This window comes from Macaca thibetana, chromosome 2 (assembly GCF_024542745.1).
Source record: "Macaca thibetana thibetana isolate TM-01 chromosome 2, ASM2454274v1, whole genome shotgun sequence".
NCBI lineage: Eukaryota > Metazoa > Chordata > Mammalia > Primates > Cercopithecidae > Macaca > Macaca thibetana.
Window position 1 is genome coordinate 5,156,475 of NC_065579.1, and position 24,521 is coordinate 5,180,995.

The window sequence follows — 24,521 nt, forward strand, 5'->3', positions numbered from 1 at the left end:
AAGACATCCATAAAAGCAGAATGATACCGAATTTATTGAGACTGCATTCCATACTAAAGACTTAGAATCACGACCCTGTCCTTTTCTTTGAATGATTCTAACACTGAATTATGTGTGCACAAGGGGACAAGTAGAGAAAAAATTTGTCTTGTTTTACTTAATTTTCTATAGTAATGCTTCTCATCCCAATCAATTTCAGAGCCCCTTTACAATAACAAGCATTCTGTAATTTTCTCTTTAAATCTAGAAATCCATGCATAATATAACTTACACAGATTTTAAAAATATCAAGGATTAAATATTAAAATATGGTCTATTTAGGATAAAAAGGGAAATCGGAAAGTAAATTTATAATATCTGTTTACTAAATGTTCAGTCTATGACTATACTTAAGGATATAAAAAAGGATTTATATGCTTACACTTATTTAGCATGAAAAAGTCAGAATTCAGGAGCAATAAAATCAGATCAGAAGTCTTTCAAGCTTTTATACAGCAGTATAGTAAAATCAAGAAGCAGAGGTATGGGTGGATGCTAACATTCAACATTCTGAGGGTACTAAAACTCTGCAAAAACACCATGTATTATAAAACTCTGCAAAAATACCATGTATTACAAAACCTACTCTGTCACTTCATTTAAGCAGAGTTGGATTCCAGGCTCAGATGGATGTCCAGTCAGATGTTCAAATTAATGTAGGACATGGAATTTTTCTTTCTGGTTTAAAACTATACTGTGTAGTGTAGCATGTATAGGTACTCTGGCTTGCACCCACTAAACATCAGTAAATGCCCTTTGTCATTGTAACAATGATACATGCCACCACAGATTTTCACGACTCTCCTTCCTGCCCTACTTATTGTCAGATTCCTCACTTACTGATTCCAGAAGCCATGCGAGGTGGTCAACAGCAGACGCAGGACAACTTGGAAAGCTGGGGAGTTCATCACATTGATGAACATGTTTCAAATTCTAAGTTTGGTCATTTTTTTTTAAGTCAATACTTTTTAGAAAGAACACATAAGTATCTCACAGCTGATTCTTATGAAAAGTTCTATTTTCTATGTATGGAATAGAAGTAGAATGACTCAGCAAGAGGAGATTATGTACATCTATCAACAAACAAAGGAGGATTTAAATGCTGTATCTATGTTGAATCTCTAATTGACAACAGCGTGTTCCTCATCATTTCACTCTAATGCAGATATATATGCTCATTTACAAAACAAATCCAAGTGCCAGAAATAGAAACTTCCAAATCATCTAAATTATAATTATAATAGCAGAGACTAAGGACTTGGGAATACAGGCAATCATTCTTCTGGCACTCTAAAAGTCTTTTTTATAACAATTAATATTAGAAGGGTGTTTTCCCAAGTATTTGTATGCCATCTGTTGAAAAGTTCAGTCATCACACTGTCACAGAGATGTGGCCAAATGTAAGCTGTGCATCTGTTGAAAAATAACTATTAAAACAACTTTATGAAAACCATTAAGTCTAACCACCCTCTCAAATATGTTTGCATCTTATTAATATGGCAGTTCGTAATTTGGCCACATGGGTACTAAAAGGAAAAATAGATAATACACTGTGATATAAACAAACACATTTCCCGTGAATAGGAATCAGCAAACACACAAAGCTGCCTGCTATGATTCCAAGATGCAGCCAGAGTATATGATAATAACCACCATTTGAATGGTGAGCACTTTCTAGGGCATTATTTTTTCAAATGCACTATCTCAACCCTATCTAACTGCAAAAAAGAAAAAATACACAACTATTTGAGTGTGTTATGTTATCTCACTTTACAGATAAAAAGCTAAAGTAGCAAATACCAACTTTTGGAAAATACCCACTGAAACCCTAATATATAAAATATAGAAGGAAAATAACTTGACTAGGTATTAATGATGTGAGCTCTTCTCTTAGTCTTCTACTCGACACTTGGTAGTTCTGTAAGTTTGGGCAGGTCACTGGAACTGAGTCTGTTTCCTCATGTTGAAAACAGGTATGAGCATATAAGCCTGATTTTGTTTATCTCAAAAAGCTGTTTGCAAGTAACCTTTAGGGAGCTGGTAAAAAGCTTTTGCAAGTAACCCTTTGGGAGCTGGTAAAAAACTGTTGCAAATGCTCTGTGAATTGGCAAGAGCTAAACAGGTGGATGATAAGAGAGACACTGAGATTGGTACACGGTTAATGTAGGATTTTAGTTCCTTATGCTCTCTTCCAGGCATGATAATTCTGTGAAATAAGTGATGCAACTGTAAAATTCTAATATATTTAACAAATTTTCAATTTCTGACATATAAATTGATTCATAAACTGTTAAGTTAATCGATTTCATAAAGTCTATCATATTTATAAAGAGAAATAAGATTTCATAAGAGTAATCCCTCAAGAAACTAACAGAGGAATCTGAAGGCTAATATGCAAGGTAAAAAGTGAGTTATGATACTGAACACTTAGAATCATAGCAATGGACTACAGAAAGGTACTTCAGATATTATCTAATCTGATGGTCTCCAAACTTGTTTACAGCAGTGGGTACCATGTCAAAGCATGTATCAAATAGAAGCATAAAAATATAAAGCCTAACAAGCAGCACTGCCCTGAACGAAGTCAGGGACAGCATGAGAGCCCTACTCACCACTCGCCCACATTGCTGCTCCTGTTGAGGATTCCTGAGACCCCAGAACTTCCAGGAATGCAGCTTAAATGATACCCATCTAGTCCTAGTCCAATCTCCTCATTTTTAGACAAAGAAAACAAAACCAGGCAGGTAGTTTAACTGGTCAAGGTCATACACTATTATATAAAAGATTTTTGACAACTGATGCTGAAACAATTAGACATCCATAGGCAAACAAACAAATAAACAAACCTTGACCTAAATTTCATACCTCACGCAAAAATTATTTCAAAATGGATAACTGACTTAAATGTAAAACTATAAAATACAGAGAAAAACATAGGAGAAAAATTTTTAGGGTCTAGGGTAGACAAAGAGTTCCCAGACTTGATACCAAAAGTATGATCCTTATCAGGAAAAATTGGTAAACTGATTGTCCTTAAGATTAAAGACTTTTGTACTATAAAAGATCCTGTTAAGATGGAAAGACGGACTACAGAGTGGGCGAAAATATTTGCAAACCACATATCTGTGACAGAACTAGTATCTAGAACATATAAAGGACTCCCCAAACTCAACAATAAAAAAGCAGACAATACAATTAGAATGTAGGTTATATGGTTTGGATATTTATTACTGCCAAATCTCATGCTGAAATGTAATCCCCAGTGTTGGAGGTGGGGTCTGGTGGGAGGCATCTAGATCATGGGAGTGGATCCCTCATGAATGGCTAGTGCCAACCCTTTGGTGATGAGTGAGTTCACAAGAGATCTGGTTGTTTACAAGAGTGTGGTACCTCCCACCGCCCCTTGCTCCCATTCTCACCATGAATACACCTGGTCCCCCATGCCTTCCACCATGATTGTAAGCTTTCCGAGGCCCTCACCAGCAGCAGACACCAGCACCATTCTGTACGCCCTGTGGAGCTGTAAGTCAATTAACTCTCATTTCCTTGTAAATTACCCAGTCTCAAATATTCCTTTATAGTAATGCAAACAGACTACTTTCACCAAAGAAAATACACAGATGTCAAGAAAGCCATTAGTCATTAGGAAAATGCAAATTAAAACCACAATACGGGGACCTCAGCAAAATGGTGTAATAGGAGGCTCCCTGACTATCCCTTCTCCCACAAACACACTAAGGAAACACCTACACACAGATCAATTCTCTCCAAAAGAAAGGCAGAATCCAGCTGAAAGACGCCTACACACTAGACAAAGAAGAAAATATCCACATCAAAATTGGTAGGAAAAGTGGAGACACACTCATGCACAAACCCCACCCTATGCACAGAGTCTTATAATTAGGAAAGGAATCCCAACTCCTAGCACAGTCTCAAGGAGTAAGGGGCTTGTACCATACACCTAATGTTCAACTTTTACCATCCCTTTTAAAAGGCTTGGCTCTTAAATCACTGTGTCTGAGAAAGAGTAAGAAAAAGGCATTGGAGGATTTCCCTCAAGCACAAAAAACAAAGGGAGGTTTCAAACCTTGAAAGCTGTCAGCTGCTGTAGTGCCCAGGATCAGCCCAGCTTCCAATCTCTCCCTGGAAAGGATTTGGCTACATTCTTTTCCAGAAGTTCAATGTGGTACTGGTCTCTAATACACCAGTATCTGGGAGCCTATACAGCAAATAAAGAATAAACCTCTTCAAGCCTAAACAAGGACAATATTCCCACCATCTTCATTAGTTTGTTCTAGTGACAATTCCAGCCCTACAATTTCTGAAGGGAAAGAGGTTGGAGGCCTCTGCCAGCAAGAATATGCTTTCTTGCCTGGTTTGTTCCTGAGATAAATTTCTGCAATCTCTTGTGAAAGTGAAGCTGGGGGATCTCTCCATGACTGAGAAGCAAAAAGGGCATTCCTGTATCTTTTCCCCTGGCTTGCTTCTGTGATAACTCCAGACTAGAAGCCTCTCCCCGCAAGAAAGGTCTGCGACTTCTTGCTTGTACAGGAGATAGGCACTTGTTGCACTTCTTTCCCCTGCTTGCTCCAGCAACAATCCAGCTCAGCCATCTCTCTGTTGAAAGAAACTGGAGACCTCTGGCAGCAAGAATGGGAGGGATGGAACTCCCACACCTTTTCCCCTGACTTGCTCTGGAAATAAACTCCTTTAATCTCCAATTGGAAAGAGGTGGGGGAGGGGAGCAGGGGGGCTGCTTCTTCATGTCTGAAAGGGAAAGTGGGCACTCCTTGCACCTTCCTCTATGGCTTGCTTTAGTAATAACTCTAGACCAGAAGTTTCTCCCTGCCAGGAGGGTGTGAGACTTTTGCTTGTTCCAACGGGAGAGTGGTTACTTCCCCTACACCTTTTTCTCTGGCTTGTGCCAGTAAGAAATCCAGACCTGCAGACTTTCTCTGGAAGTAGTTTCTGCACACATGGAGTGCTCTAACTTTTATAGCCTTCACCCAAGAGACAGGCTTCTAGTCTGAGAGCTGACACAAGTTCTTCACTTTTGAGTCTCCTAGACAACAAAGAACAAAAAGGTGGCTTTTTAACTTGAAAATGTTCAGCAGCAATCTCTCCTCCAATGTGAGCAGTCTATCAAGAATAAAGGCATCCGCCTCAGACATTCTCCTTGGTACAGGGCAGAATGAATGGGAGATTTAATTCTGCTCTAAGCTTCTCTACAAAGAAAAAAGAAACTGGAACATACAACTAACACCGCAGTCTCTCCAGCTGCATTTCAAGGGACTGGCTTTTATCCCACCTCTCTCAAGGCAATAACTTGAAACTCTTTAATTTGGGTTGGGAGGGGGCACTAAGAATAAAAAATAGGAGATTTTACAAGCAAAAACAAGTTAGTGGCTTCTAAAAATCTTTGATGAGGCTGATTGGAAAGGAACATCTCCGACACAAGACCAGTCTAGCAAGACTGAGAAAGGTGGTTCTTTTATCTAATGTGCAGAAAACAACATAGGGAATGGAGGAAAATGAAGAAACACAGAAATATGTTACAAATAAAAGAACAAGATAAATTAAATCTCCAGAAAGTGACTCTAATGAAATGTAAATATGTGATTTATCTGACAGGGAATTCAAAAGGGCAGTCATAACAATGCTTACTAAGGTAGGGAAAACAATGCATGAAAAAACTGAGAACTTCAACAATGAGACAGAAATATTAAAAAGTACCAAACAAACCATCAAACTGAATAATATAACTGAACTGAAAAATCCAATAAGGAGGTTCAACAGTAGAATAAATCAAGCAGAAGTACGAATTAGCAAACTTGAATACAGGTCATTGGTAAATCCTAATTTGAGGACTGAAAAGAAAAAAGAATGAAAAGGAGTGAAACAGTCTAACAGCCTTAGTGGACAGCATTAAACAGAATATGTGAATTATTGTTGTACCAGAAAGGGAAGAGAGAAAGGGACAGAAAATATATTCAAAGAAATATAGCAAGTCCTCATTTAATGTCATTGATAGGTCCTTGGAAACTGTGACTTAAAGCAAAACAACATATAATGAAAGGAATTTTTTCTCATCAACATAATGAAATGACATTGAATAAAATGATGTTATTCAAAAACCTGCTATAAATCATTTTGCTTAAAGTTGCAGTTTCCAAGAACGTATGAACATTAAATGAGAATCTACTGCAATTGCAAAAACCTTCCTAAGTGTGGGGAAGGAAACAGAAATCCAGAAGCTTGACAAACACCTAATAAGATGAACCCAAAGCAAACCACATCAAGATACATAATAATCAAATTGTAGAAAGTTAAAGACAGAGAGAAGATAGGAAAGCTTTAAGGGAAAAGCAACTTGTTACATAAAAGTGGACCCCCATTAGATCTTTCAACAGAAACCCTGCAGGGTAGAAAGGAGTAAGATACGGTCAAAGAGCTTAAAAAAAAAAAAAAAAAAAAAAAAGAACACTATACTCAGCAATCCTGTCCTTCAAAAAGGAAGAGAGGAAGGGGAGCTTTAAAAAACACTTTCTCAGACGAACAAAAGCTGAGGGAATTTATCACAACTAGACCTGCCTTACAAGAAATACTAAAAGGGGTACTTCACATTGAAGGAAAATATCACTAAGTAGCAACATGGAAATATATAAAAATAAAAACTCACTGGTAAAAGCAAGTATATAGTCAAACACTGAACACTCATACTGTAATGGTAGCATGAAAATAAATTACATCTCTAATATAAAGGTTAAAAAAAGAAAAACTATTCAAAACACATATAGCAACCATACTATGCTAATGGACATGACAAAAACTATTTTAAAAAGTGTCAACAAAAACAAATTGTTGGAGGGGATAGTAAAAGTTTAGAATTTGTACAAGTGATCAAAGTTAAGTAATTATAAGCTTAAAATAGCTTGTTATTAGTATAAGAACTAAGTCTCTGAGTAACCACAAAGGAAAAATTCTTAGTAGATACACAAAAGATAAAAATAAAGAATTCAAAGCATACCACTACAAAAAATCATTAAATTGCAAAGGAAGCAAGCAAGAGAGGAAAACAGAAAACAAAAGATCTACAAATTAACCAGAAAACAACAAAACAGCAACAGTAAGTTCTTACCTACCAATGATTACTTTGAATGTAAGTGTATTAAATTCTCCAGTCAAAACATATTGAATGGGTCAATGGATTAAAAAAAAGACCCAACTACATGCTGCCTACAATAGATTAACTTCACCTCTCTTAACCTTTAACAACACACATAGCGGACAATGAAGAGATGAAAAAAGATATTCCACACAAAAGGAAACCAACACAAAGTGGGAGTAGCTATACTTCTATCAGACAAAATAGACTGCAAGTGAAAAACTGCAGAAAGATATGAAAAGTTATTATATAATGATGAAAGGGTCAATTCATAAAGAAAATATAACAATATAAATATATATACACCCAATATCAAACCACCTAAATATATAAAGCAAGTATTAATAGATCTGATGAGAGACATAGACTGTAATACAATAATGTCCCACTTTCAACATTGGACAGATCTAGGCCAAAAATCAACAAGGAAATATTGAACTTGAACTATACTTTAAGCCAAATGGACCTGACAAATATTTACAGAAAATTTCATGTAACAACAATTGAATATACATTTTTCTCAATTGACATGGAGTGTTCTCCAGGAGAGATTATATGTTAGATCACAAACCAAATCTCAACAAATTTAAAAAGACTGAAATCCTATCAAGTATTTCTTCTGACCACAATGGCACAAACCTATAAATCAATAGCAGGAGGAATCTTGGAAAACTCACAAATATGTGGAAATTAAATAACATGTCCCTGAACAACCAATGAGTCAAACAAAAAATTAAAAGGAAAATTAAAAAATATCTTGAGACAAGGAAAAAGGAAAAAACCCCAACAAAATCTAAAATGAAAGAGGAGACATTAGAACTGATATTGATGCAGGATTTTTTACTCCTTAGCTCAGCTAGCTCTAGGCTCTTGTCTCATGACCAGAACAATTAGGTACACAGACACTTGAAGAGTGACTGGATTAGAATTTATTAAGCAAAAGGAAAGTTCTCAGCAGAGAGAGGGGTCCTGAAAGCAGGTTGGTCATTGCTCCCTCACAGCTGAATACAAAGGCTTTATATATAACCTGATGAGGCTGAGTTCCCTATCTGTATAAGGCGTGAATTTCTGGTGGCTCCACATATTCCTCCAGTGTGCATGCGGGGCCCTTAGTCTGCTTTGGGCATGTTTAGGCAAGTCCCCTGTGCAAGTTCCCTTATCTGCACAAAACATCTGATGTAAGCACTTGTGGGGTGGGTCAGAGGTTCTCTGGGGATCCTTTACTTATTGTCTGCCTAAAGCAAGCTGATTAACTCCTTTCAATATCCCAGAAATACGAAGGATCATCGTTAGGCAGGAATCTAGATCCAACATGGCGGCATTACCCGGTGTAGCAGGCCTTTTGTTAAAGACTCCCTTCACCCTTGTACACACCCGCAGACTTACATGCGTCAGAGTTCTGGCTGGGCAACCACACTCCCCCATGACCTGTAGCTCACCTGCATTCCACAAGCTCGTAAACAGCAGTTTCGGTTAACAGTTTCCAAAGACCCCTTCCTCATGACCCTTACTCAACTCCTGCCCTAGTAGTTTCAAGACCCCCCAGGCTCTGTTTGTACAACCAGCTTCCCTACCTCTCGGGCTATAAAAAGCCCCTACCCTCCTCCCTCAGCGCGACTTCCTCGGCCCGCACCTTTGGACCGAGGAACCTCACCCGCGAGTCCTAATAAAGGCTATTCTCACTGCCATTTGCCTTGTGTCTTCGTTCCTGGTTCGGCTCCAGCCTCAGTTTACCTTTACATTTGGTGCCGAAACCCGGGAGGAGACCCGCCCCCCCCCCCCAGGCCACTGCCGGGTCGGGCAGGCTCTCCTCTCCCCAAGCCAGGACCTCCTTCACCAAACGGCCAGGAGCCATTTCACCAAATCCAAGACTCAATTCAATCACTGCTGGGGAAGTTTTCCCCCATCATGTAGGCTCCCTCCGGGAAGTCCCTGTCCGAAACGCATGGCCACGTCAGGGGCTCCCTCTGGTTAACTGTGACCTTGGCACCAGGGACTAGGAGACGTCCAACCTCCCCGGAAGCCACTGTACCCCGCACTCCACGTGGCAGTGAGAGGATGCTCCCATTGCCGCCGGACTACCCACCTTAGGACCATGGGAACTACCCAGTCCAAACCAAACCGAAAATCCCCCTCTGAGGTGCCTCTTGGCTAATTTCCAGACTTTAAGTCTCAGCCAAGACCTAAAACAAAAGCAGCTCATTTTCTTCTGCACAGTAGCATGACCGCAGTATAAATTGGATAATCAGTCTCAGTGGCCTGCAGAAGGCACTCTAGACTTTAACATCCTCATAGATCTGACCAACTTCTGCAAGAGACTAGGCAAATGGTATGAGATACCCTATGTTCAAGCCTTTTAGCACTTGCGTTCTCACCCAGATCTCTGTGCTCAATGCTCGTTAGCTCAGGTCCTACTTGCAAAATCTCTTCCCTCGAGCAAGGAGAGGGATAATTCCTCCTCTTTTTCTGTGCCTCCTGACACCCTATCCCAGCCACCCCTTCGGTCTCCCACCCAACCTTCTCCTTACCCTGACCCGCCATTATCCCCATCCTTGTCAGCGCCTCCCCTCCCTTCCACCCATCCTGTGCCCTCACCAAACCCAACAGATTCTGTCTCCCTTACCTCCACCTCCTCCCCTTCCTCACCTGTCTCAGCCCATACTCAGTCCAGGACCAACCTCCTGTGTCTCTTGTGAGAGGTGGCTGGTGCCGAAGGAGTAGTCTGGGTCCATGTGCTGTTTTCGCTGGCAGACCTGTCTAAGATTGAAGACCGTGTACGCTCTTTCTCAGCCAACCCCACTCAGTATTTCAAAAAGTTCAGATACCTGTGCCAGGCGTATGACCTTGCCTGGCATGATCCCCATGTCGTTATGACCTCAACCCTGTCCCCTGAGGAACGGGAGTGTATCCTAGCGGCAGCCAGGCAGCACGCTGATCAGGTTCATTTAACTGACCACGCCATGCCAGCTGGCACTGAGGCGGTGCCCTCAGCCGAGCCCAACTAGGACTAGCAGGTTGGTCAGGCAGGCAGCCGCCACCGAGATATGATGGTCCAGTGCCTTCTTGCTGGCATGCAGGCAGCCTCCAATAAGTCAGTCAATTTTAATAAGTTAAAGGAGGTAGTCCAAGGCTCAGATGAAAATTCAGCTCTTTTTCTTAACCGACTGACAGAGCCACTTATTCAGTACACCCGCCTTGACCCTGCCTCCCCTGCAGGAGGAGCCATCTTAGCTTCATACTTCACTTCTCAATCGGCCCCTGATATCCAAAAAAAATTTAAAAAGGCAGAGGAATGCCCTCAAACTCCCATCCAGGATTTAGTCAAACTGGCCTTCAAGGTCTACAACTCCAGGAAGGAAGCAGCTGAGGCCCAACGACAGGCCAGGCTAAAACAGAAGGTACAACTCCAAACCCAGGCCTTGGTAGCAGCCCTGAGGCCTGCCGGCTCCAGGAGCTCCCAGAAAGGAGGTACTACCCGAGCACCACCTGGTGCCTGCTTCAAGTGCGGCAACGACAGCCACTGGGCCAAGCAGTGCCCCAACCCAAAGGAGCCAACCCGCCCCTGTCCGAACTGTTGGCAGATGGGCCACTGGAGGTCAGACTGCCCCAACCTAAGCACAGTCACTGCGCCTCCACGTGACAACCCTCCTCCAGGTACTGGAGGCGCCTTCCAGCTCCTCGACACTGACAAAGATTGAAGAGGCCCAGACTTTGGTGTGAGGAACCCCTCTCACTCTCGCTGAGCCCAGGGTTATGCTCCAGGTAGCGGGTAAGTCCGTATCTTTCCTCATGGACACAGAGGCTACCTACTCTGTTTTGCCTTCCTTTAGTGGCCCCAGCCACCCCTCCACTGTCACGGTCATGGGAATTGATGGCACTCCCTCCACCTACCGCCAGACTCCCCTCTGTCTTGCCGCTTGGATGGCTCCCTCTTCTCACACTCATTTCTTATCATTCCTTCGTGCTCAGTCCCCTTGTTAGGACGAGATCTCCTCTCCAAGCTAAGGGCCTCAGTCCACTTCCAACCCAACCCCTCCCCACACCTCGCGTTCCTCTTCCCCCTTCTCTCACTTGACAAACCCCGCCAGGCTGACCCCCCACTCCCTGTACGGAAAAGCTCTGGTGCCTATCGCCTCGTGCAGGACCTATGCCTCATCAATGAGGCAGTAGTCCCTACCTTTCCAGTTGTTCCTAATCCATATACACTCCTCTCGCGCGTTCCCCGATACCACCCATTTCACTGTCCTTGACTGGAATGATGCTTTCTTTACCATCCCTCTACACCCAGACTCCCACTTTCTGTTTGCTTTTACATTGGAAGATCCAGACACTCATATTTCTTCCCAGCTGACTTGGACTGTTTTGCCTCAAAGGTTCCATGATAGCCCCCATTTTTTCAGACAGGCACTGGCACAGGATGCTGTCCTGTCTCCTGACGCACAGCACACTATTGCAGTATGTCGATGACTTATTACTACGTAGTCCTTCCTAAGAGTGCTCCCTTGCAGACACTGCTACACTTTTAAATTTTCTAGGCGACCAAGGTTATCAGGTTACCCTGGCTAAGGCTCAACTTTGCAGCCCTTCTGTCACCTACCTAGGCATACTCCTCACACCCACTACAAAAGCCTCACAGCAGACAGAATAAGCCTCATTGAAACTCTCCAGCCTCCTCAGGATGCGGAAGAGATCTTGTCGTTCCTAGGACTGGTGGGCCCAGTGAGTCTTATCCCATGGCCCGACTCAGGATCTTTAAGGCCTACATCAAGGTTGTAAGCAGCCTTGTCAGCCTGGCCTCTGACATCAGACAACAGGAGGAAGCCATCTCAGCTCTAGCCCAGGCAGCAAACCCCAGGACAGCAGCAACCCTTTTTCCTGGCTAACCTTAGTCAGGGAAGGGGCTCAAGTGGTACACATGGCCAAGGTACACAACATCTCGTTGTTTCTTGTGTGCAGCCTTGAATAAGCCCCCACTGGTTGCGGTACCCTTACCCAGCCCTTTTAACTCCTCTAACCTAACCCCCTCCTTTCCCCTTCCTGGCCGAACACTACATCAATGAGTCAGGACTAGTAGAAACCAATCTCCTCACTCTAGAAAATATTCGGGAAAGATTCCACCAGAAAAACCTCAGATCAAGGCCCTCACTTAGGTAGTGGCAGTCATCTGTGGCTGGTTAAGTCCTACCCTTTCTAAGCCCCTTACTAATCATTGGCTTCTTGCTACTCATAGCTCCCTGTGTCCTCCGCTTCATCCAGGACCGCATGAAAGAAGTCTCCCAGGTCATTTTCAATCAGATGCTGCTCCACCCCTATACCCGAGTTCCGACCTCTGAAGAACCCCACGACGACCCATACCAGCAGGAAGCAGCCAGATGAACACGCCGCCCCATTTTCTTATTAGAAAGAGGTCGGAATGTTAGGCAGGAATCAAGACCCAACATGGCGGCATTACCCGGCGTAGCAGGCCTTTTGTTAAAGACTTCCCATCACCCTTGTACACACCCGCAGACTTACATGCGTCAGAGTTCCGGCTGGGCAACCACACTCCCCCATGACCTGTAGCTCACCTGCATTCCACAAGCTCGTAAACAGCAGTTTCGGTTAACAGTTTCCAAAGACCCCTTCCTCATGACCCTTACTCAACTCCTGCCCTAGTAGTTTCAAGACCCCCCAGGCTCTGTTTGTACAACCAGCTTCCCTACCTCTCGGGCTATAAAAAGCCCCTACCCTCCTCCCTCAGCGCGACTTCCTCGGCCCGCACCTTTGGACCGAGGAACCTCGCCCGCGAGTCCCAATAAAGGCTATTCTCACTGCCATTTGCCTTGTGTCTTCGTTCCCGGTTCGGCTCCAGCCTCAGTTTACCTTTACAATCATGAAAGACTACAATGAACAGCTATACACCAACAAATTGGATAATACAGAAGAAATGGATGAATTCCTAGAAACATGCAACCCAAGACTGAATTAGGAAGAAACAAAAAATCTGAGTAGACCAATAATAAATAAGGAGATTGAATTGTAGTAAACAATCTCCCACCAAAGGAAAGCCCAGGACCTGATGGCTTCACAGGTGAATCCCATTAAACATTCAAGAAGAAATACCAATCCTTCTTAAGCTCTTCCAAAAAATTATAAAGGAGGGACTACCTCAGAGCTTATTTTATGAGGCCAGTATTACCCTGACACCAAAGTCAGACAAGAACACCACAAGAAAACTACAGGCCAGTATCTCTTATGAACATAAATGCAAAGATCTTTAACAAAATACTAGCAAACTGCATTCAATAGTAAATTTAAAAGATCACTCACCATAATCAAGTGGGACTTATCCCTGGGATGCAAGGATGGTTGAACATATATAAATCAATAAATATGGGCCAGGCACTGTGGCTCACACTTGTGATCCCAGCACTCTGGGAGGCTGAGGCAGATGGATATCTTGGGCCCAGGAGTTCCAGACCAGCCTAGGCAACATGGCTAAACCCCGTCTCTATAAAAATACCAAAAGCTGACATGGTGGCATGTGCCTGTGGTCCTAACTACTTGAGAGACTGACGTGAGAGGATAGCTTGAGCTCGGTGAGGGTGGAGGTTGCATTGAGCCAAGATCACACCACTGCACTCCAGTCTGGGTGACAGAGTGAGACTCTGTCTCAAAAATAAACAAATAAATACATAAATAAATATACCATATTAACAAAATGAAGGACAAAAACCACACAAGTATCTCAATAGATGCAGAAAAAAACATCTGACAAAATTCAACACCCATTCATGCTACAAAACTCTCAAAAAATAGGCATAGAAAGCATGTACCTTAACACAACAAAGGCCATATATGACAAGCCCACAGACACCATCATGCTCAATGGTAAAAAGTTTGAAAGCTTTTCCTGTAAGATTAGAAAGACAACAATAATTCCCACTCTCACAACTATTCAACATAGTCTGGAAGTCCTAGCTAGAGCAACTAGGCAAAAGGAAGAAATAAAAGGCATTCTTATAGGAATGGAAGAAGTGTATTTCTCTGTTTGTTGATGACATTAGGATTCTCCTTGCACATGAATTTGGAGAAAACATTTGCAAACTGCACATTTGATAAGGGGCTAATATGAAAAATATATAAGGAATTCATATAACTCAATAGCAAGAAAAAGAGTCAATTAAAAACTGGGCAAAGTATCTGAATAGACATTTTACAAATGAAGAGACACAAATAGCCAAAATATAGATGAAAAAAAATGCTCAACATGTCTAATCATCAGGGAAATGCAAATTAAAGCCACAATGTGATATCACCTCATGCTTGTTAGAATGGCTATTACCAAAATGATGCATGATAACAAGTGTTGGTGAGGATGCAGAGAAAAGGAAACCCTTGTACATCACTGGTGAGAATGTAAATTAGTTTAGCCATTTTGAAACAACAGTACGGAAGTTTCCTAAAAAACTAAAAGTAGAATTACCATATGATCCAGAAATCCTCCTTCTGGGTATATATCCAAATGAACTGAAGAGATAGCTATGTTGAAGAGATAATATGTTGAAGAGATAGCTGCACCCCCATGTTCATTTTAGCACTGTTCGTAATAGTCAAGATACAGAGACAACCTAAGTGTCTATTAATGGATAAAAGGATTAAAAATGTGGTACATATACACAATGAAATAACTATACAGTCTTTTAAAAAAAGGAAATTCTATCATTAGTAACAACATGGATGGAACTGAGGAACACTGTCCTAAGTGAAATAAGTCAGAAACATAAGAGAAATACAGTATGATCTCACTTACATGTGAAATCTGAAAACGCTGACCTCATAGAAACAGAGTACAGAGGTCATTACCAGAGGCTAGAGGGAAGAGAGAGAAATGAGGAAAGGGAAGAAGTGGACCAAAGGGTAAAAAGTTTCAGGTAGACTGAAGAAGTAAGTTTTAGTGATTTATTGCATTGCATGTTTACCACACATAATAATGTATTGCATACCTCAAGACTGTTAAAACAGATTTTTAACATTCTTACCACCACAAAAAATAATAAATTGGTGAGATGATGTAGATCTGCTATGGTTTGAATGTTTGTCTCCTCCAAAATGCATGTTGAAACTGAATGCCTAATGTGGTAGTATTGAGAAGTGGGGCGAGCCTTGAAGAGGTGATTGGATCAGGAGAGCTCTGTCCTCATGAATGGATTCATCTATTCATGGATTACGGGATTAAGGAATTCATGGATTAAAGGGTTATCATGGGAAGGGAACTAGTGGCTTTATTACAGGAAGAGAGACCTAAGCTAGCAAGGTAGCACACTCAGCCCCCTTGTCATGTGATACTCTATACCACCTTGGGACTCCGTAGAGTCTCCACCAACAAGAAGGCTCTCACAAGAAGTGGTCCCTTGACCTTGGATTTTCCAGCCTCCATAACTGTAAGAAATACATTAATTTTCTTTATAAATTGCTTAGTTTTGGGCATTCTGTTATAAATCTGTTATAACAAAAAATGAATACATTAGTTTATTTCCATAATTTATGGATTGATTAAAAGATCACATCGTACCCCATAAATATACATCATTGTCAATTAAAAAACAAAATAAGATATCATTACACATCTATCAGAATAGCTAAAATAAAAAACAGTGACAACACCAAATGTTAACAATGATGCAGAGTCATCATTGTCATTAACCAGATCCTTCATTCACTGCTGGTGGGAATGTAAAATGGTGTAGCTACTCTGGAAGCAGTCTGGCAACTTCTTTAAAAGTTTAGCTTGTAACTGCTATATAAGCCATCAATTGTACTTCTAGGCATTTATCCCTGAGAATAAAGACAATGAAGACATATCCACCCAAAAACCTGCACACAAAAGTTTATAGCAGCTTTATTCATCATACCCCATTAAATATCCTTCAAACGGTGGTTAAAAAAAAAAACTGTATGCAGGCCTACCATGGAATACTACTTAGGAATAAAGGAAAAAACTATTGACATACGCTACAACCTGAATATACCTCTAGAGAATTATACTCAGTGGAAAAAATTAAAAAACACAATGCCAAGAGGTCACATACTATATGATTCCGTTTTTATAATGTTCTTGAAATGATACAATTATTTAAAAAGATAGTGAACATACAGTGGTTGCTATGAGTTAAGGTAGTGGAGGAGGCAGTGGGAGGGACGCGGGTGTGGCTATAAAAGGCCAACATGTGGGATTCTACTGGCGACAGGTTGTTCTGTTAGACTGTCAACAACTGTGAGCTGATTATTGTGGTGATCATTTTACAGATGAGGAAACTGAGACTCAGATGAGTTAAGTGCCAGACCTAAAGTTGCACAGGCAGTAAGCGACACAACTGGAATTCAATTTCAGGTGTCCCTTTTTATTCCAGAGTTCATGCTCCTTTTTATCCCATTGATTAACATCATTAACCAAAGGAATTTCTACTAGGGAACATTTCATTTTTTTCCCCTTCTCAAGTACTATTAGATGGAGCAGCTGCAAAAGCACAGAAATACATATTTCATAGAACACCACAGGAAGTTTTTAAGCATTCACATGCAGAACCAGAAGGTAATGTGAAGTGGAACCTTGCTCCAGAATCCCTGCACCTTTCCTGTTGGGGAGTTTCCAGGTGAGGTTAGAATATCTCCAAGGTGCCCAGGCTCAGATTTTAGGCAAATATCTATAATCTGTCTGATTGGGTAAGTTGATTTACATGGACCACATCTACCAATTTCATTCCGGCAAATTGTGTAATGTAGTGCTTCATAAGTATGAGAAAACACAGAACCAATTAAAGACACATTTATAAAATCCTCTACTACAATCTTTAAGGTAAAAATGTTTCATTTGAAGAGTCCATCTGCAAAGAATTGTTTATATATAGTTGATGAATAGTTTGTAAAATGATCACCACAATATATATTATGTTTATGAGTAGTTTATAATAAAGAGTGGCATGAAGGTTAAGTCTGTAATCTTTGTGTAAGAAATCTCCCATTTCAACTGGCCAACTGGCAAAGCAGGCTGCTGTCTTTATAGCTCTATGTTGGCCCCTGGGGATGCGTCAGAAGAAATAAACGTTCCCTGCCGATAGGGACAGGCTAATGAACGTCTGCTCATGCCTAAGAGGCGACCTAAGTTACAGGAACACGAAGAGCACTTTTTTAACAAGTACTCCCAAGAATGTTACTGGAAGTCTGAAACACAATAGCAGATGATCACAGGCTACCCCTAGTCCAAGGCTTCTCATTCGGTTTGGGCCTTTTCCCATTCCAGCTGCACTTTCCATCCATAATCCTCCTACACTCAGATGTTTCCATGAAGCCCTGTATTCCCAGATCGGCTATTTCATAGACTCTCAGGACTGCAAAGATCCTTGGTCCTACACTCTCACGCTACAAATGAGGGTCCACTCCTTGGCCAAATTAACTATCCGCTGCCACAGCACTGTCATGCTCTGCTTGGAATCTTCCAGGGCTTCCCACCACTGACTCCCCATCTTGGTCCTCCGTCCTAGAATCCTGGCATCCTTATTAATCCCTACATTTTAGGCAAACCAAACTATCCATTATTCTTCACACTCAGAGTTTTGTTTTCTTTTTGTTAATACTGAACCTTCTACCCGGAACGCCCATTTCCAAGTGCCCCAAATGACTCAATCTTTAAAAATCCAGGTCGGATACCACCTCCTCCCGCTCCCTCCTCCACTCCCCAGGTCGGATTGTCTTCCTCCCATCCGCCTTCTTTAGTTTCCACAGGCATCGTATCTAATGGCCCATCCCCCTCCTATACCTGCCTCAGCTACTGGTGTCTGGGGAATTGTCTCTTGTGGGCCATACGCTATGGAGGGATGCTTCTTGTTTTTCTCTATACCATGCGCCCAATCTTTTGGCTTCCCTGAGCCACACGGGAAGAACTGCCTTGGGCCACACATAAAATACGCTAACACTAACCATAGCTGATGAGAAAAAAAAAAAAAAAGGCGAAAAAAAATCTCATAATGTTTTAAGAACATTTACGAATCTGTGTGGGGCCGCATTCAAAGCTGTCCTGGGCCGCACACGGCTGGTGGGCCACGGGTTGGACAAGCTTGCTTTATACCTTCAGTCTCTGCTTAGAGTGTCTCGCACAAATAACTGCGGAGCAAATGTTCACTGAATGAAGGAATGAGGAACCCAAGCCCAGAGAAAACATGAGTGACTTTTTCCAGCACGAGTCATATGAATAGTCCCGAATGCCAAAGGAATCTCACCATCCAAGTTTCCAAAATCTAATACAATAATAATTACTTGTATTATTATTCGTGTTCACTTCAGTGAGGACAGTGGGTTTTAAAAGCCTTAAACAGATTGGGTTTCTAGTCCCAGCTCTGCCACTTAATAGCTGTGTAACCTAGGGAAGCAAGTCTCTCGCCCCGCGGACTCAGTTCCCCAGTCTGTGAAATACAGGAGGTTGGATAAGATCCGTTACTCTCTAATCAGGTCAACTTTTCCCACTTGCCAGTTGGTTAGAACACGGTTGGTTGCCGGGGCGCCTCGAGGTCCTCCCCACTTCGCCCTGCACACCTCACTCTTAAGCCGGGGTCTTCTCGCACCGGGAGGCAGCTGCGTGTGTCCTGGCGTCTCCCGTGGCCTCGCAGCTGCCGACCTCACGGCTAATGGCCGCGGACGACTCCATCTGTACCCGGGAGAGACCCGGGTGGCAGGCGCCGGCCACCACTCAGGGCCGTCCTCCAGGGCCAACGCCAGCACCAGCGCCGCCACGCTGAAACGGTCCCGGCGGCCCCTCCGCTGCTCCGAGACGCCCGCACGCCAAGGCGCCGACGCGCTGGGCCCGGCGTCCGGGCGCTGCCGAGCCGGCACGAGGCTCTAACCATCCGGGAGCCGCCCGCTCCGCCCAGGAGGCGGGGCACAGTCGCTCCGGCTAGACCTCGCTTGGCCCCGAGCCCCGCTTCGCCCGCCCGACCGCCGGGGGCCTCCCTCCTCGTGCTCCCCGACGCAGCCGCCTCCGCGCGCGCACGCAACGCACACGCTCCAGCGCCGACGGTCAAAGCGCAGCGCCAGCGGCGCGTGACCAATTATGCTTCCCCGGCCCCTCACGCTCCTCTTGGATGTTCCCGCAGCCAACTTTCACGGCGCCAGGCGCTGTGCTAGGCGCTACGGTTATAAAGATAATCGGTTTTGTTGAGCCTAGGAATGTTCGGATACGCCCATCATGAATACACCCACGCTTCTAGCTCAACACAAATTCCCTTAAGGCCCAGGGGATCCTGGTACCTGCACCCCAAGAAAGCCTCTCGGTCTTTGAGTCAGCAAAGTGGCAGAGGACGGACTGGCCCTAAAACAACCTCACTGCTTGCACACACCACATACCACACACACACACGCCAGATAGCCAGCAGAGACCTCCCCACACACATACACACACACACACACAAATACGCGCGCGCCAGATAGCCAGCAGAGACCTCCAACCACACACACACACACGCCAGATAGCCAGCAGAGACCTCCAACCACACACACACACACACACACACACACACACACGCGCCAGATAGCCAACAGAGATTCCAGGATATGGCTATGAGTTTAAAAATAAAGCTGGGGCAGGGAGAGTATCCTGTTTCTCACTGCTAAAAAAAGAGAGGCCAGGAATACTAACCAGCTAAGTAAGGAAGCGACTAAGTGAACTTTATGGAGCACAGAACAGGACGTTGCTTCAACCTAGTCATAACTTAGATTTTTATTCTGATGTAAATGGAATCGCAGCTAAAAGGATTTTTTCCCACTTATTTGAAGGCTAAAATATCTCGCTAATTTTATGTGTTTTGTCATAATGGGATAGCAACTACCTAAATATGCAACTTTTTTCATAAAGCTACTGGTTGTGTTATGAAGGTTAAAGGCGAATCTGAGTGATCTGAAACTTTGGGTCTGGATTGGCACCTTTGGAAAGAGTACACAGAAGGACATTGAAAACATGTAATTATTGACAGAGTGGAAACTAGAACACTTGAGAGGTTGTAGCTTTTTTATGCATTATTTTTCTTACATGTTCCTTAATATATATTCAGAGTTGTAAGCTATCAGATATGCCTTTAAATACCCTTTTAATGTCTCAAAGAGAAAGCCATAAACATGCATTTGCTTTATGTTTCTCAACTATTTCAATTGAGTCATTACTGTAGGAAGTGGTTCATGATTTTATACAAGAGAGTTATTGTGAGCATTTGTAAAGCCATCCTGCTTATGAGCTAAATTGATTATGTTTGCTGGGTTAATCTGTTTTCTCTAATCAAACACTTAATCAGCCAGTCTCCTCTCTCTGCGTTATGGATTCATGAATGTGAAGTGAGGAGAGTTGCTCAGTCAAGGTAAAATGATAAATTACCTTTTCATTTTCAGGGTATTTGTGATTAAATGCTTCATAATAGAATTAAAATGAAATAAATCTTGTAATTTTACTTCTAGATTCCTGCCAGGTATAGATAATACGCGTTTGGTTAAGAACAAATTCAATTCAATGCCTGAGTGGAATTTATAGGAGAACTGTAGAAAGCGTTGTAGTTCAGGAGAGTCCTGAGTTCTCCATTTCTCTATGATTGGAGAGAGAGTTGATCAATCGGTGGTACTCTATGGATGAGCAGCAGAGAATTAAAATTTCCATTTAGAAAGAATGAGGACTTTGCCTTGGGCAGTAATAGGCAAAGTTTGTCTGAATCTAGAGTTGTCATCTGGGACCTCAGGGGCTGTGATTGGAGCAGATGTTAAATTGCAATTGAATAAACAGTTCCTATTATTTTGGCCATTACAAATGAAGCCCTGTGTGGATGGCATTCTCTATTGCTGCCTAAAGAGTTGAAACATATTGAAATAAGCACAGTGGAGATGACTTAGTCTTGTTTGTTGTTAAGTGAATAAAGTTCATATTCCAGAAAAAGCCCTATAAGGTGACAACAATCACAATTTGCCTTTTAACACATGGAAACTAGAACCGGTTGGCATTGTGTGGTATTAGACAGAGGCCTCTAACAGCCCTGTATGTTTTGTGCATATTTTACAATTAGCAAAGCACTTTGATTCTGTTGTCTCATTTGATCCTCACGGCAAACTTGTGACTGCTCAGGTCCTGGCAGTTGCTGTGAGGACTGAGATGTGGAGCGCCGTACTCCAGGTCTCCTGGGATAGAACTGCAGTCAGGCCTCTTAGGCAAGAGCTCTTCCTCTACCCAGACTCCCTCTTTTATCAGACAGCAAAAGAAAAGCCTTTTTAAATAGGTTTTCAAAACCACAAAAATGAAAGAGCTGCACAAATAACTGAAATATTTGCCAAGATAATGCAGAGATGGTTGGCTACGTTTTTTGTGAGCTAGTATGTAAGAGTTGAGACAATCATTCCAGTAGTTCCAGCCTGAGCCCCCAAAATCTCTGCTGTTAAAGTAAAAGTTTTTTTCTTGACTGGAATGTCCAGGCCACCTGTCTGCTCAGACTGGATTTTTTTCTGTACAAATTACTTAACCCTCTAATTCAATCTGCTTTGTATATTTTTGGTCAATATCATTGGAACTGAAAATCTGTTTGCTTACAGATTTTTCACATAGTGCACATCCAAGCTAGGTAATGTCTCTGCAACTGCTGCTTCCTGATGATTATATTCATTTGAAATGACTAAGCTTGGTAAATTAGGCTCAGCAAAGTCTGTGGAGCAGTCAAGGGATGAATGAAGAAAAGAGTAATGTAATGGAGGCTACACCAGAGACACAGAAATCTATCAGCATGTGGCAAGGAAGGAAGAACATGGCTATGTCTTCTATATAAGAAGTTGCTTGCATTCTTCTCAGAAAAAAGACAATGGAAACGCAGTCAGTCATGAGTCTTGGGTTCTAAGCCTGGTTCTACCATTTGCTAGCTGTATGACATGAGGCATGTTTGTTAAACCTCTGAGCCTCAGCTTATACATATACGAGACAGGAAAAAGAATAACATAGCCTGCCATATTCATAGATTTGTGAAAAGGTCTTTTAAATATACAAAAAGCTTAGTATGTATAAGAAAGATTAAATTTAAGCTATGGGTATAACACAAAAATACACTTGAAAATTATTTTTAAATTTCACCATATTTAGGAAGAAGTGGCTAAATATAAACATATTCCTATTTCTGCATTTCTTATTTCTTTCTTTGCATTTTAAATTCAGAGCAAGTTATCTTATTTATTAATTGTAACATTTAAATAATATACACTTCTGTCATTTAAAAGTGGTACTGACAATGTACTTAAACCTTTATTGTCTTTTATTAGTCTAATAAATAAAAGTGCATGACCAAAAACAGGCTACAAATATCAATGATTTCGGGGATTTTGCCCTACAGGAAAATCATACTATGCATTTGGGAAAAGGTAATTCTGACTTGTCCTCTACAAAATGCTAAATTTCTGCACAAAATCTTAAAGCACAGGTATTTACAGGATTCTTGGTGACAAGAAAAGTGATAGTAAATGTGCTTTAGCACTAAAATTCATGTATCCATGGAAACCTGTGAAGTTCTGTAAGCACACACACACAGCCTACAGTATTTATTGAAGAGCTAAGACAGCGATCCGTGGGTTACTATGCTGTGAAAAGCCGACAGATTGCTGGGAGCTGCTCTGCACAGGCGTGGATGAGGTGGCTTTTCCCCTGCTAAATGTAATTACAGAGAAATTCAGAAATCTCAGACATTACTGAGAAAAAAAAATGTTTATTTATTTATATGTACTTGTACCTTTCAGAATACAGTGTCCTTAAATCAGATTTGTAATCAGAAAAGCCTTGAAAAGTCATCAGCATTTCCCTTTCCCACACATTTGTAGCCATAGTCAAAAACTCTCTGGTAGATTTTCCGTGTGTGCAAAGAAAGATATTTCTTGAATGTTAGGAGAGAATGCCCCCAGTTTTTTCCAAACTGATTATTCCTGGGTATTTAAGTATGTTTCTTATCAGTGTTTCCTAATGTATAATGATTTTGAAAGCAAAGAGCATAATGATATTTGGGGGAAAGAATTGCCTGGAAATATCTGAAGTGTTTATTTAACCACAGACTGATACTCTAATAAAGAAGTAATGCTATTTCATAAAGGCATATTCATACAGCATTCTTTTATTAAAACATACATCTCATCTCATTTAATCCTTACATCAATCTCAATGAGTATTATTATGCCCATGTTCTCTTCCATTGCCAAGTCCTGGATTCTGTCTCAAGTCTTACTCTAAATTTTAATGGTCTGTGTTTGGGTTGAAACAGAGGTAAAATTATTAAGTTCTTAAAAGTACTTCATGTTTTATCCCCACAGTTTTCCTTTGAGTTTTTTTTTGTGTTTGGTCTTCTAAAGATGGACAGTTCAATGTGATAGCCATTAGCCACATGTGATTACTGAACAGTTAAAATGTGGCTAGGGGCTCACGTGAAACAATATTTGAATATATTGGTTTAAATAGCAAATGCTAATTTCACCTGTTTAAAAAATTGTTTTAATATGCTTACTAAAATATTTTAAAATATATGTGTGGCTAGCATTATATTTTTACTAGACAGCACTGCTATTATCCAGAGCTTTCAAAAGGGGTCTCTTTTTTCAAATCATTTAGTATATGCCAGACTTTCTCAGTCTTGCAACTGACTTGCCATACTTTTCACCAGAAACAATGAGATTAGTTCACACTGATTGTTTTCACCTAAAAGAAGTGCTTTAAATTATCTTCTTTTTATGGACCAGGTTTCTCTTCTTTTCTCCCATGCAATTCTCTGGCAAAATCCAAGTAAGCAAATCAACCTTGTTTTTCTGTTTGGGGTTTTTTTTTTTTTTTAAGCTCTCTGGGCCTCAATATTTGTTTATTCTAATGTATTTTAAATGGAATTTAATAATTAAGTAAATTATGTAGATAACCCCTTGTGCAAGAGTTTGTAATGATCCGAGACTCTGGTGATTTAGTCTGAACTCATAAGACTGTGGGAAAAAAAGAGAGCACTTTAAAGAAATAATACTTTGCTTCCAGTTGTATTCGGAATACTTTCAGCTGCAAGTAAGAGAAGACCACATTAATAGTGGCTTAAACAGCAGACGTTTATTTTTCTCATATATTAAGAAGTCTGAAGATAGGCCCTTGCTGGCTTGATACCTTGCATCAAATCCCTCCAAAAAACTTGTTGGTTTAACCTTTAAAATATATCTAGAATCCAACCTTTCTGCCTACCTCCATCACTTCCACTTGTGTCCAGAAACTCTTCTTTTCGTAACGTTTTTCTAGCCTATTTGTCTGTTTTCT

General features: G+C 41.5%; 1 protein-coding gene across 1 annotated transcript in view; it reads right to left on the reverse strand.

The window, feature by feature from the left end:
• The window catches only part of PLAAT1 (phospholipase A and acyltransferase 1), a 36,260-nt gene extending 17,012 nt beyond the window's left edge, over positions 1-19,248 (reverse strand). Inside the window, 2 exon segments of the mRNA XM_050779235.1 lie at positions 18,776-18,879; positions 18,882-19,248. Coding sequence (XP_050635192.1) covers positions 18,776-18,879; positions 18,882-19,086 — 309 coding nt within the window. The 5' untranslated portion in view covers positions 19,087-19,248.
• Positions 19,249-24,521: the final 5,273 nt, after the last annotated feature.